The sequence below is a fragment of the Sus scrofa genome, chromosome 14 (assembly GCF_054392235.1).
Source record: "Sus scrofa isolate SSC_HxYL_T2T_F1_AM1 chromosome 14, Sscrofa_HxYL_maternal_Yorkshire_Landrace_v2.0, whole genome shotgun sequence".
NCBI classification, from domain to species: domain Eukaryota; kingdom Metazoa; phylum Chordata; class Mammalia; order Artiodactyla; family Suidae; genus Sus; species Sus scrofa.
In genome coordinates this window covers 129939574-129954598 of record NC_139396.1, presented here as the reverse complement: position 1 = coordinate 129954598, position 15025 = coordinate 129939574, and the positions used below count along the sequence as shown (strand labels likewise).

The window sequence follows — 15025 nt, the reverse complement described above, 5'->3', positions numbered from 1 at the left end:
AATCCTGGCTCTATCACTTACCAGGACTGTGACCTGTGGTGAGCTATCTAACATTTGTACTTCCTTAATTTGGTTATTAACAGTTACAATACCTCTTACTTTGTAGAGTTATGGGGATTAAAGCACAGTGCTAAGGAGTTCCCGCTGTGGCTCAGTGGTAACAAACCCAACTAGTATCCATGAGGATGCAGGTTGAATCCCTGGCCCCGCTTAGTGGGTTAAGGATCCGGCGTCGCCATGAGCTGTGGTGTAGGTCGCAGACATGGCTCGGATCTGGTATTGCTGTGGCTGTGGCATAGGCCAGCGGCTGTAGCTCTGATCCAAGCCCTAGCCTGGGAATTTCCATATTCCGCAGGAACAGCCTAAAAAAAAGAAAAGAAGATAGGGAGTTCCCGTCATGGCGCAGTGGTTAACGAATCCGACTAGGAACCATGAAGTTTCGGGTTCGGTCCCTGGCCTTGCTCAGTGGGTTAACGATCCGGCGTTGCCGTGAGCTGTGGTGTAGGTTGCAGACGCGGCTCGGATCCTGCGTTGCTGTGGCTCTGGCGTAGGCTGGCAGCTACAGCTCCGATTCAACCCCTAGCCTGGGAACCTCCATATGCCGCAGGAGCGGCCCAAAGAAATAACAAAAAAAAAAGCACAGTGCTAAGACCATAGTAAGGGCTCCACAGATACAAGCTGCTATCATTATTACTGTCATTATTGATATTTACTATATGCACCCTATATTCTTTGAACATGCTCTGGTCTCTTACATATCCCTCCTTTGCACATCTACTAGAACACAAGATCCAGGGCAGCAGAGACTTGTGCCTGACACATAATAGGCGCCAAATAAACACAGTTTATAGAATGCATGATGTCTGTTCTACTTGTAATGCACTCCACCCCCCATCCTCCAACAAGTTCTTCATGATTTGGCTCCTATATCCTCCAACTCTGCTAAGTCTTCTAAACCTCCTCCCATTCTTGGCAAGGCCAGTGTGCTCCCACAGCAGCTCTTAGCACTCTTCTATCATAGAACTGATCATCCTGTATTAGCAATCTGATCTTAGGAGATGAGTTACTTACTTCCATGTCCTAGGACAGAGCAGGTAGTCAATACACACAGAATAAGTGACCGAACAGACAAATGAACAAACAATGCCCCCAGGTTCTAAGTGATGATCAGTAAAGATGCACTAGCTGTGATGATTTGTGTCTTGGGACATCTGCGAGGCTCCTCTGGCTTTCTTCCTCCCAGATATGGAATGGCTAAATACATAGCCTCAAACCCCAGGGTATGTAAACTCTTTTTGCCTTTTTTGTTGTTGTTGTTGTTGTTGTTGTTGTTGTTGTTGTTGTTGTTGTTGCTATTTCTTGGGCCGCTCCCGCGGCATATGGAGGTTCCCAGGCTAGGGGTTGAATCGGAGCTGTAGCCACCGGCCTACGCCAGAGGCACAGCAGCGCAGGATCCGAGCCGCGTCTGCAACCTACACCACAGCTTACGGCAACGCCGGATCGTTAACCCACTGAGCAAGGGCAGGGCCCTTAGCAACCTCATGGTTCCTAGTCGGATTCGTTAACCACTGCGCCACGACGGGAACTCCCAAGGGTATGTAAACTCAATCTTTCTCTCTTTGTACCATTATCCCCTCAAATTCCCTGTGGGGAGATGAGCAAGAGGGTTTTTTTTTTTTTTTAACACACTTAGACTCCCACCATTATACACACTTAAGAGTTTGGGTATTTTACCCATTTATTGAGATTTTCTTCCTTAGATGTGGACATATAGCATGCTTAGAATTGGGGTGTTAGAGACATGTGGCATTTGCCCATAAGGCAGAAGCTCTAGCACTGCTAAACCTAATCTCCAGCTGCTCTTGGCCCCCACAGGCCACCACGATACCTGAGTAACCGCATGCCTGCTGTGGCTCCCAAGTAAACTGGTGTCTCTGCATGCTGGGACTTTGGAACCACCGTCCTGGCTCTTTCCATGCATGCCTCCAGATAAATGTCTATTTCTCCTAGTTTTTTAGCAAATTCTGAGATTCCAGGACCTAGGGGAAAAAGCAGAAGCAGATGAAAATCTTTTTCTAAAGTATAGGACATATCTTTACTTATTAGAGCAAAATATTGCTGTTTCGAGGGAAAACACAAAGAGACAATTTCTTTTTGTGCTATCTATTAGGTTTTTGTACTCAGAGGGTAATTCATTGAATTTAGCCTTGGTAGGTTTTACTTTCAGACCTTGGACTGGGTCTGTCCCTTGTTCAATAATTTTGCCACTGGATGGCGCAATTGTTACATTCAATTGCATAACTTTCCCAGCAGGGTTTCCCAGATTTGAATGGGAGTCTTAACAGACAACTACTCTATATAGCTGCTTTATGACATTTCTTCCACAAAGTCATAGTTAACAACATTAATTCCTAGAAGACTTGAAAGGTGGAAGATAACTTTCAGAACAAAAGTTAAAACATGCACCAGGCACATGGGCTTTTACTGAAGGAAAAAAAAAAAAAAGGAACTAACAAGCTATGTAATCATGGCTAGTCCCCTAAAATTTCTGAAGCTAAGTTTCTTCCTCTATTAAAAGAAACAGGAATGAAAATACATGTATCCCCAGCAATTTTTCCCCTCTGGTACCCTGTCTCTGGAGTAAAACTGTCTGTCCAGTTTCAGAGCAGTTTTAACTTGCTATGGAGAGGATTAGAGCCAAGATTCCTTTAGCTTTTTGAAGTGAACACTTAAAAATTTGGGCTCACTTTAAAATAAACATCTAGACTCTCAGTGCTTTATAGCAAGGATTTACTTTAACAATAAAAATCCTGAGGAGTTCCTGTCGTGGCTCAGCAGAAACATACCTGACTAGTATCATGAGGACGCAAGTTCGATCCCTGGTCTCGCTCAGTGGGTTAAGGATCCTGCATTGCTGTGAGCTGCAGTGTAGGTTATAGAGACAAGGCTCAGATCCTGCACTGCTGTGGCTGTGGCACAGGCTAGCAGCTGCAGCTCCGATTCAACCCCTAGCCTGGGAACCTCCATATGCCGTGGGTACAACCCTAAAAAAAGTAAAATAAAATAAATAAATAAAGATCCAGACATCTCATCTATATCATTTACCAGATTTTAAACAGCCTCTTTACTTAACTGTAATAAGAAAATCAGCTCTAAGTTATCAGGTTACTGTTTTGGTTCAAAAGTCTGGCCTTCAATAACTAATTGCTTTCAATTCACCTTTTTATTTAAATATTGAATTAGAGAACTCTCTTTTTTGAGAGGGGAAAATTACTATATTTATTAGGCCAAACACACATGGGATGAGTCTCCAAAGATATTGCTATGCCATCACAACAACATTTTAGGAAATGAAAGGCAGTGAATTAAAGAGAAGTCAATAAAATGAGGGATTTTGGAGCTCCTGCTGTGGCACAATGGCTTAAGGATCCGGCATTGCTGCAGCTGTGGTATAGGTTGCAGCTGCAGCTGGGATTCAGTTCCTGGCACAGGAATTTATACATGCCATGGTTGCAGCAAAAAAATAAAGGATTTGGATTTTTAAAAATTTTGGAGGATTATCTCTGAATTGATGGGGACAAAGGCTGAGGACATCAGGCTACTGGGTAGAATGACTTTCTCTCTCAGAAACATCTATCTACTACTTTCTTGACAAACTAGGAAAATCAGAGGACCCTACAGGACACTAAACTAAAAGTCAGTTATCTTCTGGGGCCTAGTTTACTTGTCCAATTAGAAATAAACAGTGGGCCCCTGGTTCTAAAGACCAGGAGAGGTAAAGGTCAGAAAGATGACAGTGTGGTACGGTGACATTTAGTGTATGCGGGAGTGTTAGATCAGAGGGAGTAGGAAGAGTAACAACTCTAAACTTGTGACCTTAAAAGAAAACTAGGAAAAAAGCTCAACATGCAATTCAGTGACTCAGAGTAGCAGGAAGCCTGGAGTGCGATTAGGAAGCCTAGATTCTGGTCCTGGTTCTGTTCCTACTTGCAAGGGACTAGCCTTTCAGGCTTTTGCTTCCTTTTCAGGAAAACAAGATTTCAGTGATCCATGAGGTCCTTTTTCCAGCCCTGAGCCTATAATTTGCCTGCCTATACAGAAGTGAAAGGCTTTTGAAAATTTCTTCCAAGCCATAGATTGGAGGGCAAAGATTAAGAGCAGAAATTCTCTGGACCGGCCGCACCAATATCACCTGGGAACATGTCAGAAATACAAATTCTTAGACCACATCCCAGACCTATGGAATCAGAAACTTTGGGGTGGGACCTAGCATCTATGCTTTAACAAACGCCCCAGGTGGTTCTGAAGCAGGTTCATCTTTGACAACCTAAACACATGGATTTAAAAGTGGACAGATCTTTGCACAGTAAAGGAAACTAGCAATAGAATGAAAAAATAACCTACTGAGAGAAAATATTTGCTAATGCTATAACCAATGGTTAAACTTGGGCAAATCTCAGTTTGAACCCCAGTTCTATCACTTACTAGTTCAAGTAACTTCTCTCAAACTCAGTGCCCTCATTTTTTAAAAAATGGGAATAATAATACATTCCTCAAAGGGAGATTGTGAGGATAAAATAATGAATTTTCTGTACTTGGCACATGGCACATAGAAGTGTCCTGTTGGTGGGAGCTACTATGACTCAATTATTTTAAAGTTTGTTTATTTTTTGAGGGCTTGATCATTACTGATTTCAATGCTATTTTTATAATAATAATAATAAGATAACAACAATAGCAGCACCACTATGTTCTCATTGGCCTCCCTTTTTCTCATGTGTTTCACTTGCCACATGCCTCTTAGGCTCTCCCCTCCCTTTTTCTTCATCTTACCTTTTAGCTTGCACTCTTCTACCTGACTCACCACACCTGTGTCATTCTCCTTTTCTGCTGGCCATTTATAGATGTACAAACTCGTGTGAGAAGAGCCTGCATCCAACACAATCCCAAACTGAAGGCAAAACAAAGCAAGAACTTATCAGCATTACATCATTATTCTCCATATTCTGCTTGCAACAAAGGAGACAAAGATAGTGGTTTTCAAAAACACGAGAAGAAAGTATTTTAATTCACAGTGGGGTTGGCTTAGGGTGGAGTGAGTGCCTGGAGTTGTGCTGATCACAAGATCCACTAGGACACCAACCCCTCTAGAACAGTGGCTCTCAATGTTGGCTGCACATTAAAAATAGTCAGGTAAGGAGTTCCCATCGTGGCTCAGTGGAAAATAACGAATCCGACTAGGAACCATGAGGTTGAAGGTTCGATCCCTGGCCTTGCTCAGTGGGTTAAGGATCCAGTGTTGCCAAGAGCTGTGGTGTAGGTCGCAGACACGGCTCGGATCCCGAGTTGCTGTGGCTCTGGCGTAGGCCGGTGGCTTACAGCTCCGATTCAACCTCTAGCCTGGAAACTTCCATATGCCGTGGGAGCAGCCCTAGAAAAGATAAAAAAAAAAAAAAAAAAAAAGACAAAAATAGCCAGGTAAGGTAGGGCCTGAGCATCCATTGTATTAGAAGCTTCTCAGGTGATTCTAAATTGTAGCCAAGATTCAGAACCATATACTGAAGTAGCTGAGACAAAATGGAAGGAATAGAAACCATTAATCTGGCAGTTCCCAACTCTGTATGCATGTCCAGTCAGGTTCATTGACCACTGAGTCACAGCAGGAACTCCAGAATCATGTGAAAATTTTCAAAGGCTACTGATGCTGGTGTCTTACTCCCAGACACGTGATTTAATTGGTCTGGTATATGGCCTGAGCTCTAGAAGAAAGACATAGAATATACTAATTACAAATGTAACTATAAATTGTACTTTAACTTCATGCTTTTGGCTCTTAGGTATAGAAGGCAATGAAAGGATGAATAAAGTAAGAAAGAAGGGGAAAGTTCCTGTCGTGGCTCAGCAGAAATGAATCTGACTAGCATCTATGAGGATGCAGGTTTGATCCCTGGCCTTGCTCAATGGGTTAAGGATCCGGCATTGCCGTGAGCTGTGGTGTAGGTCACAGACTCGGCTCGGATCTAGCATTGCTGCGGCTGTGGCATAGGCTAGCAGCTACAGCTCTGATTCCACCCCTAGCCCGGGAATCTCCATATGCTGTAGGTGTGGCCCTAAAAAGACAAAGAAAGAAAGAAAGAGAGAGAGAGAGGGAGGAAGGAAGGAAGGAGGGGTAAGAGGAAAGGTAAAGGGACAATATGAGAAAGAACCAGGTAGTCAGAAGAAAAGGGAAGAACAAAGTCACCACATCACATTTCATGAGGGAGTTAAATGCACCAGGCAAGTGTTGTGTGGGAGTATTTTATAATAATTATCTGACTTAACCTCTAGATCAGTGCTGTAAAGTACATACTGTTTTCATCCCCCGCTATACAGATGAGAAACTAAAGTACAAAAAGGTTAAGCAGTATTTACTCAAGATACAAAATGAATAAGTGACAGAGCCTGGATTTAGATCAGAGTCAGACCTAAGACCTCGTGCTCCTTATAAAGAAGAATAGAGGAGCAAGGGCTGGATAATAGTTTTCAAATAGGTCCCCCCTTTAAAGGACTTTTAATGACGGATAACTATAAGTGTGCAAATTTTAGGTGTGCAACCTGATGCATTTTTGCACACGTGCATATCCACATAAACCACCATCAAAATCAAGATATGTAACATTTTCTAATCCTCAGGAGGTTTCCTAGTGCCCCTCTCAGCCAGTTTCCCTCACAGATAGCCAGTCTTGATTTCTCATCACTGGATGAGTTCTGCCTGTTTTTGAACTGCAATAAATGAGCTCACGCAGTATACCCCCTCGATGTCTTACTTCCTTCACTCTCCAGTATGTCTCCAAGTTTCTAAGATGCATTCAAGCTGTGTGTTATCAGTAGTTTGTCCCTTGTCGTTGCTGTAGAGTGTTTCCTTATATGCATGCACTCTATTTTTATTTTTTTATTTTTATCTTTATTTAAAATTTTTATTTTTATTGGAGTATGGTTGATTCAGTGTTGTGTCAATTTCTACTGTATAGCATAGTGACCCAGTCATACGTATATGGACATTTTTTTTCTCATACTATCTTCCATCATGTTCTACCCCAAGAGACTGGATATAGTTCCCTATGCTGCTTATGGAATCTAAAATATGGCACAAATGGTCTTATCTATAGAATAGAAACAGACTCACGAACATGGAGAACAGACTTGTGGTTGCCAAGGGGGAATGGGGAGGAAATGGGATGGATGGGGAGTTTGGGGTTGGTAGATGCAAACTATTACATTTAGAATGGGTAAGTATGTACTATATTTTTATCCATTCTACTGTTGATGGACATTTGGGTTTTTTCCAATTTGGGATGACTGGGAATATAGTTGCAGGAACATTCATGGGATCATTTTGTGGGCTTACGTTCCCCTTTCTTTTGGATATTTACCCAGGAGTAGACTGCTGAATGCCCACTTTGATCAATTAATATTCATCTTTGGTGACATCCCTCGGTTTAATCAGAAAAAAAAAGTCATGACTGAATAACAGTATCTGCCTTATGAGGCTTATGAGGAGGGTATCACGGCTCGGGCACTTATCTGTCATCCCTATACTACATGCAGAGAAATGTGGAGGAAAGTAAATGAAGTAGCAAAAGGAAGAAAAACCATGGAGATACTTCTCAAGTGTGAGGCAACTACTATAGTCACACTTTGCTGCTCATATGAGCTGTGGCTCCCACAGTGTGGTCTGTCGCTTGATAATGCTTAATGCAGTATTTGTTCTACATAGATGCCCTCATCTTGTCTTATCACCTGGGAAGGACCTAAGAACCTCCAGGAAGAAAAAATGACAAGAATTAGAATTCAGCTGACCTCCTTGGACCACTAGGGATGGCTAAACATACAGCTGATTGAGGTGTTAAGCTTTCTTTCATTTCACCACCAGGGAGTATTACTGTGCTGATGCATGAGAATCCTTGACCTTCCATAACCTCCACAGTATTCTCTGACTCCTTCCGCACAGTGGGGCTTCCCTGTGGTAATCAGTGTTATGCCCTTATAAAGAAAAAGGCCTATGCTTGCTTTGGGCATGGCAAAGAAGGAAGCAGCACAGACTCCTCTGAAACCAGGCTTGCAGTGAGATCAAACCAATAACTGGCTTAGGTGGTGACCGTTGTGGGCAGAGGGGAGTCTAACTGAGGTCTGGGGCCTTTGAACCCATGGGAAACCTCCCGGGGTAGAGAAAGAGCCTCAGGGATTACACAGCAGAAAATCCTGCTGTTCCATAGCAGGGCCCCTGAATTCTTCCTGCCAGAAAATGTTTCAACCACAGAGGCATTATGATAAAAGCTAGCTAGAGGCAGCAGCCGCAAGCAGCCTTTATCTGGAATCAGGATGTTTTATTCTGCCTACTAGATACTCTTCCAGTAGAGCAAAGGAACCAGCCTTGCTCCTATCAGCCTGTTCCTCTTAGTCCTTACACAGTGAAGTGGCCAAACAATGAAAACTTTTACAACGTTTCATTTGGCAAGTGCTTGAGAAGGGTGGGTGTGCTCTAGCACACTTTAAGACAGGAATTGAAGGCATTTCACCTTTTGTATACAGCAGCCTGGAAGGCTAACCTGTTCAATTGTACCAAATGGTTTTTGTCTTCCAAAATGGATTCCAGAATAAAAAACTGGCATTGCTTGCTGCTTTAGGGATGGATAAAGCTTGACTGTCTGAAAATTCTCAGTTTGAACATTTGGAAAATTTGCCTTTCATTGTTACAAAACTATATGCATATCTACTTGTTTTTTTTTATAGCTGGCCCATTTTTGAGCTAGAAGTTCATTTCCTCTAATCCTCTTATTTTATAGGAAAAACTGAGTCCAGACTGGTAGGACTTGCTGAATGGGTACTGAAGAGAGCTATGCCTCCCCCAATCTACCTGGAGCTCTGGGAGCCACCAGCTTTTGCTCTTTCCCCACACCACATTCTCCAAAGGATGTTCCAGAGAACACCATGCCTGCAAAGACCTGGGTGAAGTAATCTTCAGAAGTTTGGGGGATGATGCATGCTCTCTCCTCATCCTGGGTGCCCAAACCCACTGGGAAGGGACTGCTTCGGGCAAGTGTAACAGTGAGGAAACCTGCTTAACTTCCTGTGAGCCAGCATTCCCGTCTCAGTGACAACAGAATTCTGTTTATAATAAAATCTCTACTCTACAGAAATGCTTTGTGAAATGCAGTGCCCTGCCATGCTATTACATGGACCCAGTGTTTGTCTGTGCTCATATTTAAAATATTTCTAAAAGCCCTATAAGTATGTCCTTCACATCAAAGAAAAATCAAAGATTTGAGTAGTGAGGAGGAGATCTGACACTCCCTTGATATTATTATTATTATTATTATTATTATTATTATTTTGTCTTTTGTCCTTTTAGGGCCAAACTTGCAACACATGGAGGTTCCCTGGCTAGCGGTCGAATTGGAGCTACACCTGCCAGCCTACGCCAGAGCCATGGCAACATGGGATCTGAGCCGCGTCTGCAACCTATGCCACAGCTCATTGCAATGCTGGATCCTTAACCCACTGAGCAAGACCAGGGGTCGAACTTGCAACCTCTTGGTTCCTAGTCGGACTTATTTCCACTGTGCCACGACGGGAACTCCAATATCACTATTTCAATATTACTTTCTCTTGTAAGAGTACTAAAAGTTTATTAAATAACATCTAGAAAATGAAGGGAAGGAGTTCCTGCTGTGGTTCAGGGGGTAGAGCATCTGACTGCAGTGGCTTGGGTTGCTGCAGAGGTGCAGATTCGATCCCCAGCCTGGCACAGTGGGTTGAAGGATCCAGAATTGTCAAAGCTGTGGTGTAGGTTGCAGCTGCGGCTAGGATTCAGTCTCTGGCCTGGGAACTTCCATATGCTGTGGGTGTGGCCCTTAACACAAAAATGAAGGGGAAAGGAAAAAAGGATATTTAAGATTTCACCAACTAGATATTACCATTATTTTCATTTCCTTCTGGTCTTTTTTAATGCATAGTAATTTTATATAGTTGTACTCATACTGTGTATGCAACTTTATCTTAAGATAATTTTTAGGGAGTTCCCTCTGTGGCTCAGCAGTTAACAAACCTGACCAGGATCCATGAGGATTCAGGTTTGATCCCTGGCCTAGTTCAATGGGTTAAGGATCCAGGCATTGCTGTGAGCTGTGTAGGCTGCAGACTCGGCTCGGATCCTTAATTGCTGTGGCTGTGGTGTAGGCTGATAGCTGTAGCTCCAATTCGACCCCTAGCCTGGGAACCTCCATATGCCACAGGTGCAACCCTAAAAAGCAAAAAAAAAAAAAAAAAAAAAAAATAGTCTTTAATCATTCACGTGATTTTATCAACCATAACTGATCTTCATGAGCTATGCTGAGTGAACAGAAGCAATAGTCTAGAAAGAGGGACAGCAGAAGTGATCTTACTTGGTTCATGAGACACCAGTGTAGGGTCCTTGGTGAAGACCTAGAAACGTGGCAGCAACAGAGCCTGATCTCAGGGAGACTGGAAGCCATGTGGATGTGGGACAGACCCTGTCTTTGGATGGAAATAATTCTACCTGTGCAAATATCATATATCCAGGCTTCTGAGTAAGTCTCCCTCAATGGAAAAAGAAAGAGAAAACTGGAATGTCACATGACATACTTCTATTCCTGGCTCTGCAGAGGTGGGATGTTCAACCTTCTCCTCACTCAGAAAACACCCGCCCACACACTAGCCTGCTCTCAGTTCCCCATTGGCCATAGGCTTCTGTTCCAGAACCTTTGCCCAGAAAGCCCTTCGCCCACAATCCCAGTCTTCCCTGACCTTCTCAGATTCAAGTCTACCTTCCTAATGCATGTCTCAGAGGGCCTGTATTTTTCCTCTAAAGATAAAATTTACCATGATGTGTAATTAAATGCCTACATGGCTATCTTCAGGACTGGAGGGCTGACCTGAACTTGGGCTAGTGGAGGGAAAGTCAGATGAGAAGAGGACAGGGAAAGATAAGTGGCGATTTGTCACCAGGCAGACAAGTTGCAAAGATGATTAAGTATTATCATTATCACCTCATAACAAGCTATCAACCACTGAGTATTTGCAGTGAGTCAGCATCCTGTCCCACCCTTCACACTGCATGTACTTTATCCCACCTAATTCTTATAGTAATTTATGAGCTATCAATGATCAGTTGTGTCTTAGAAATGGAGAAACTGAGGTTCAGAGACGTTATACCTTGTGACTCTAAGAGCAGATCTGAGGTTTAAACCCAGGCAGTATGGATCTATGACCCATGTTATGTCACATTCTGAGCAGGCAGAATAATTATCCCTGCAATAAGACAGGGATGAATAATCAGAGGAAGTGGTAGACAGCTCAAAATCTTCCCACGTATGAGGCTGAACCAAGAGAGGCTTATGGCCACCACCCTCTTTGAACAGAAGCACACAGAGGTTGTTTTTTTTCTTAACGTCACTGTCCCAAGGTGTTCCTCTTTATCAGAAAAGGCCCTCTAAGGAATCTGATCACTAAGATCTGGTCAGTCTAACTGTCTCTCACATTATCTCCTTAATGCCTTGATGCAAGGCGCTGCCCTCACTACCTCCCTTACCATCTTTAACCAACACATGGCCACTCTCCCTCTCCGTCCAATTTCCAGAAGGTATCCAACGACTTTCTGCTGTGAGAGTCCTGTGCTTGCTTTCCTTTTGTCTGAAATATTCTTTACTCATCTAGTCCCCAGCTGACTTCTAATCATCCTTCAGATATTATTGTTAATGTCATTTTTTTCAGAAAACACTTTCTTGGCCCCCAAAACCTTTACTTGCTGACACTCTTTACAGCTGTAATTAATAATTTATGTCTCTATTAAATGTCTTTCCCCAGACAGTAAGTTCAATTACATCTATATTGGCTTCCCAATTGTATAGCCTAGTACCTGATACAGATACTTGATAAATAACTATTGATACATAAACTTATGAACAAATGAATAAAGAGATGCTGAATAAGATATAGTAACAAAGAGATGGTGTTATATTTTGTTTTGGGGGGAGGGTTTTGCTTTTTTTTTAGGGCCACACCTGTGGCATTTGGAGGTTCCCATGCTAGGGGTCCAATCAGAGCTGCAGCTGCTGGACTACACCACAGCCACAGCAATGCAGGATCTGAGCCGCATCTGTGACCTACACCACAGCTCACGGCAACGCTGGGTCCTTAACCCACTGAGCAAGGCCAGGGATCGAACCTGTGGTTCTCATGGCTGCTAGTCAGATTCGTTAACCAGTGAGCCACAATGGGAACTCCTGGTGTTATGTGTTTTTAAAACAAATGCACCAAGTACAAAAATCTCAATAAGTGTTATCTTTTAAATTATCATACTTGGAAGGAAATAATACATTAAACAAACTAACTCAAAACAATTTAGTAGCTCATGAAGTTCCTGTTGTGGCTCAGTGGTTAACGAATCCAACTGGGAACCATGAGGTTGTGGGTTCAATCCCTGGTCTTGCTCAGTGGGTTAACCATCTGGTGTTGCCATGAGCTGTGGTGTAGGTCACAGACACAGCTCAGATCTGGCTCTGGCGTAGGCTGGTGGCTACAGCTCCGATTAGACCCCTAGCCTGGGACCCTCCATATGCCGTGGGAGCAGTCCTAGAAAAGGCAAAAAGACAAAAAAAAAAAAAAAAATTTAATACCTCATGATATTTGGGGTGATCCTGGTAGTAGACTTCATAAGCTACACAAGAAAGTCTTATTGTTCCTCATTATAGATTTTATAAAATGTTTTATCATACACTTTATTATGTTAGTTTTGGATAATTTCAGAGATATTATATTACTCTAAAGCAGTAACGTCCAATAGAACTTCCTGAAGCAATAGAAATGTTCTATGTCCATATTGTCCAATTTAGTGGTCCATCAGCCGCAGGAAGCTATTCGATTTTAATTAAGTTGAAAGAGCTGCATTTAGCTAATAACTTTCAACTTGGACAGCATACCCAGCTTAAAGCCATCACCAGAGACAAGCACCTAAAATATTTTGCCCTCAATATATGCCAGGAATCCTATTAAAATTAGTGTATAACCTCAACAAATGGCTAACTGGCATGTATAAAATGATCTTTGTTTAAAATAAACCAGTAACATTGCTATAAAGATTCACTTCAGATGCCAAAGACCTTGTTCAATTTTCCAGCCCAGCACAGCATCACAGAATCACAATTCTTGAAGACAACCATCATGAATGACAGAAGGTCATCCATGACCACAAGTATTCACTGGGAACACAGAGCCCAAGTCTGTCGTGGATTTTGCCTCCTAGGCAGTCTTCCTCTCCAATGATGCAATAATAAACATGTAAAAAAGGTCAAATCAAGAAGGGGATCATGTACTTTTGAAGCTGATAAACAAATAGCAAAACCAAGATGTCATGAGCCTTCAACTGTGAGTGAAGTTTTGCCAAGAAAGCCAACTTCACTCAATATTAAAAGGCAAAAGACCATTAACAATGAGATAGTATCAGCCATCTGTACTGACAAAGGGTCTGCTGTGCACAGCCCCACTGGGATGAATGTGTGTGGCAAACAGATGCCAGTGTAATATCCAGACCTCTTCTATATAGCAAATGATTTGGGTGGGTAGCAATAGTTTCAGAGGGCTGGCATTTGCATCCATCTTTCCAGGATCACAATTTAGTATAAACTGCAAGAAAATATACTTCTGCATATGTATTCCAGGGACTCTGTAGCCAACTTCTAGATATGTCACCACCCATGTGTATGTATGCTTTCGTTAGCATACTGGTATCTGGGCCCCTGTAGATTTATTTACTATAATTCAAATGAAAGTTTAAGATGGTGTATTCACAATATAAATTTAAACTTACCACATGCTTTTAAATTAATGGATTAAATAAAATAATGGCCATATTATAAGATACTTGTGAGATATTCATGTCTTTGAAATTTTACTTTGATGAATTTGAAAGGAAGCAGAAATAAATCACAGTAAATGACCTTAACTGTCTTTAATGATATTAACTTAGCTCTTCAAATGTGTCCATTTCATAAGAAATTTGTCCATCCATGAATTCACTGCAACTTACTATAGTTGATACATAAATATGTTCTATGGGGGCTTTTTTAAAAGTGATTTTTAAAAATTGATCCCTTGAATATTTTGGAGATGGGGATCTCTGACTTCCACAATGTATATGGAGCTAGCTATCTAATAAATTTTATTATTTTGGTGACAGTGATAACAATGGAGTAAGAAGAACAAAGAGTGCAGTGTCCAATAAACAAAGACGTCATTGTTTCCACAATGAAACAATGAGAGTAAGAAGCAGAGATACTACTAGATTGTAGAGTATCAGCACTGGCTATCAGAGGTCTGCGTGTGATGGATAAAGCATTTGTCTCTGTTGGAATACTGATTTAATTAATTTGCTGACAATTATCTTCCCATCACTAACTGATTCAAGTCATTCCTTTTTCCAAAATGTACATTCGCTGCCACTTTACTCTCTTAGTCCAAAGGAGACTGACTTGTTCCTGGGCTTCTGAAAAGTCCCTCCTGGATGCTCTAGTTTACCATAACCTCCCTTTCCTCCCAGGTCCCACTCAGGGCCCCTCAAACACACGTGTTCACACACACACACAAACACACACTACACACATGGGTTTGAGTTACCTTAACATTTTCTGGCAATGGTTTGTTCTGGGTCAGCCCCAGAGCAAGCAATGCTATCACAGCAATGATGGAGGAGAAGCCAAGGATGACCAGTATGTTTTTGGAGCAAAATGTCTTCAGTTCAGACTCTAAAACCAAAAGAAGAGAAAATATCAATAAGAAATCAACACACATTTATTTTTCTTCCCCTTCTGTATGGTCTTATGCTGACTTTCTGGAGACAGCAAAGATAGAGAAGTCTGGTCCATGATGCACTTGCAAAATAAGTAGGAAATAAGAATAAAAGGATGTCTCTGTGCTGTGTTGAGGGCCAGAATGACTCAGTGGCTGTGGTAAGAAGAAGGGGCAGAAT

At 42.1% G+C, this 15025-nt stretch overlaps 1 protein-coding gene across 1 annotated transcript in view; it reads right to left on the bottom strand.

Annotated features, from left to right (window-relative positions):
* Nucleotides 1-14801, bottom strand: part of ENTPD1 (ectonucleoside triphosphate diphosphohydrolase 1) — a gene marked incomplete at its 5' end in the record, with an annotated part of 39136 nt that extends 24335 nt beyond the window's left edge. The window contains 3 exon segments of the mRNA NM_214153.1: nucleotides 1889-2039; nucleotides 4834-4951; nucleotides 14674-14801. Coding sequence (NP_999318.1) covers nucleotides 1889-2039; nucleotides 4834-4951; nucleotides 14674-14801 — 397 coding nt within the window.
* Between the last annotated feature and the right edge of the window lie 224 nt (nucleotides 14802-15025).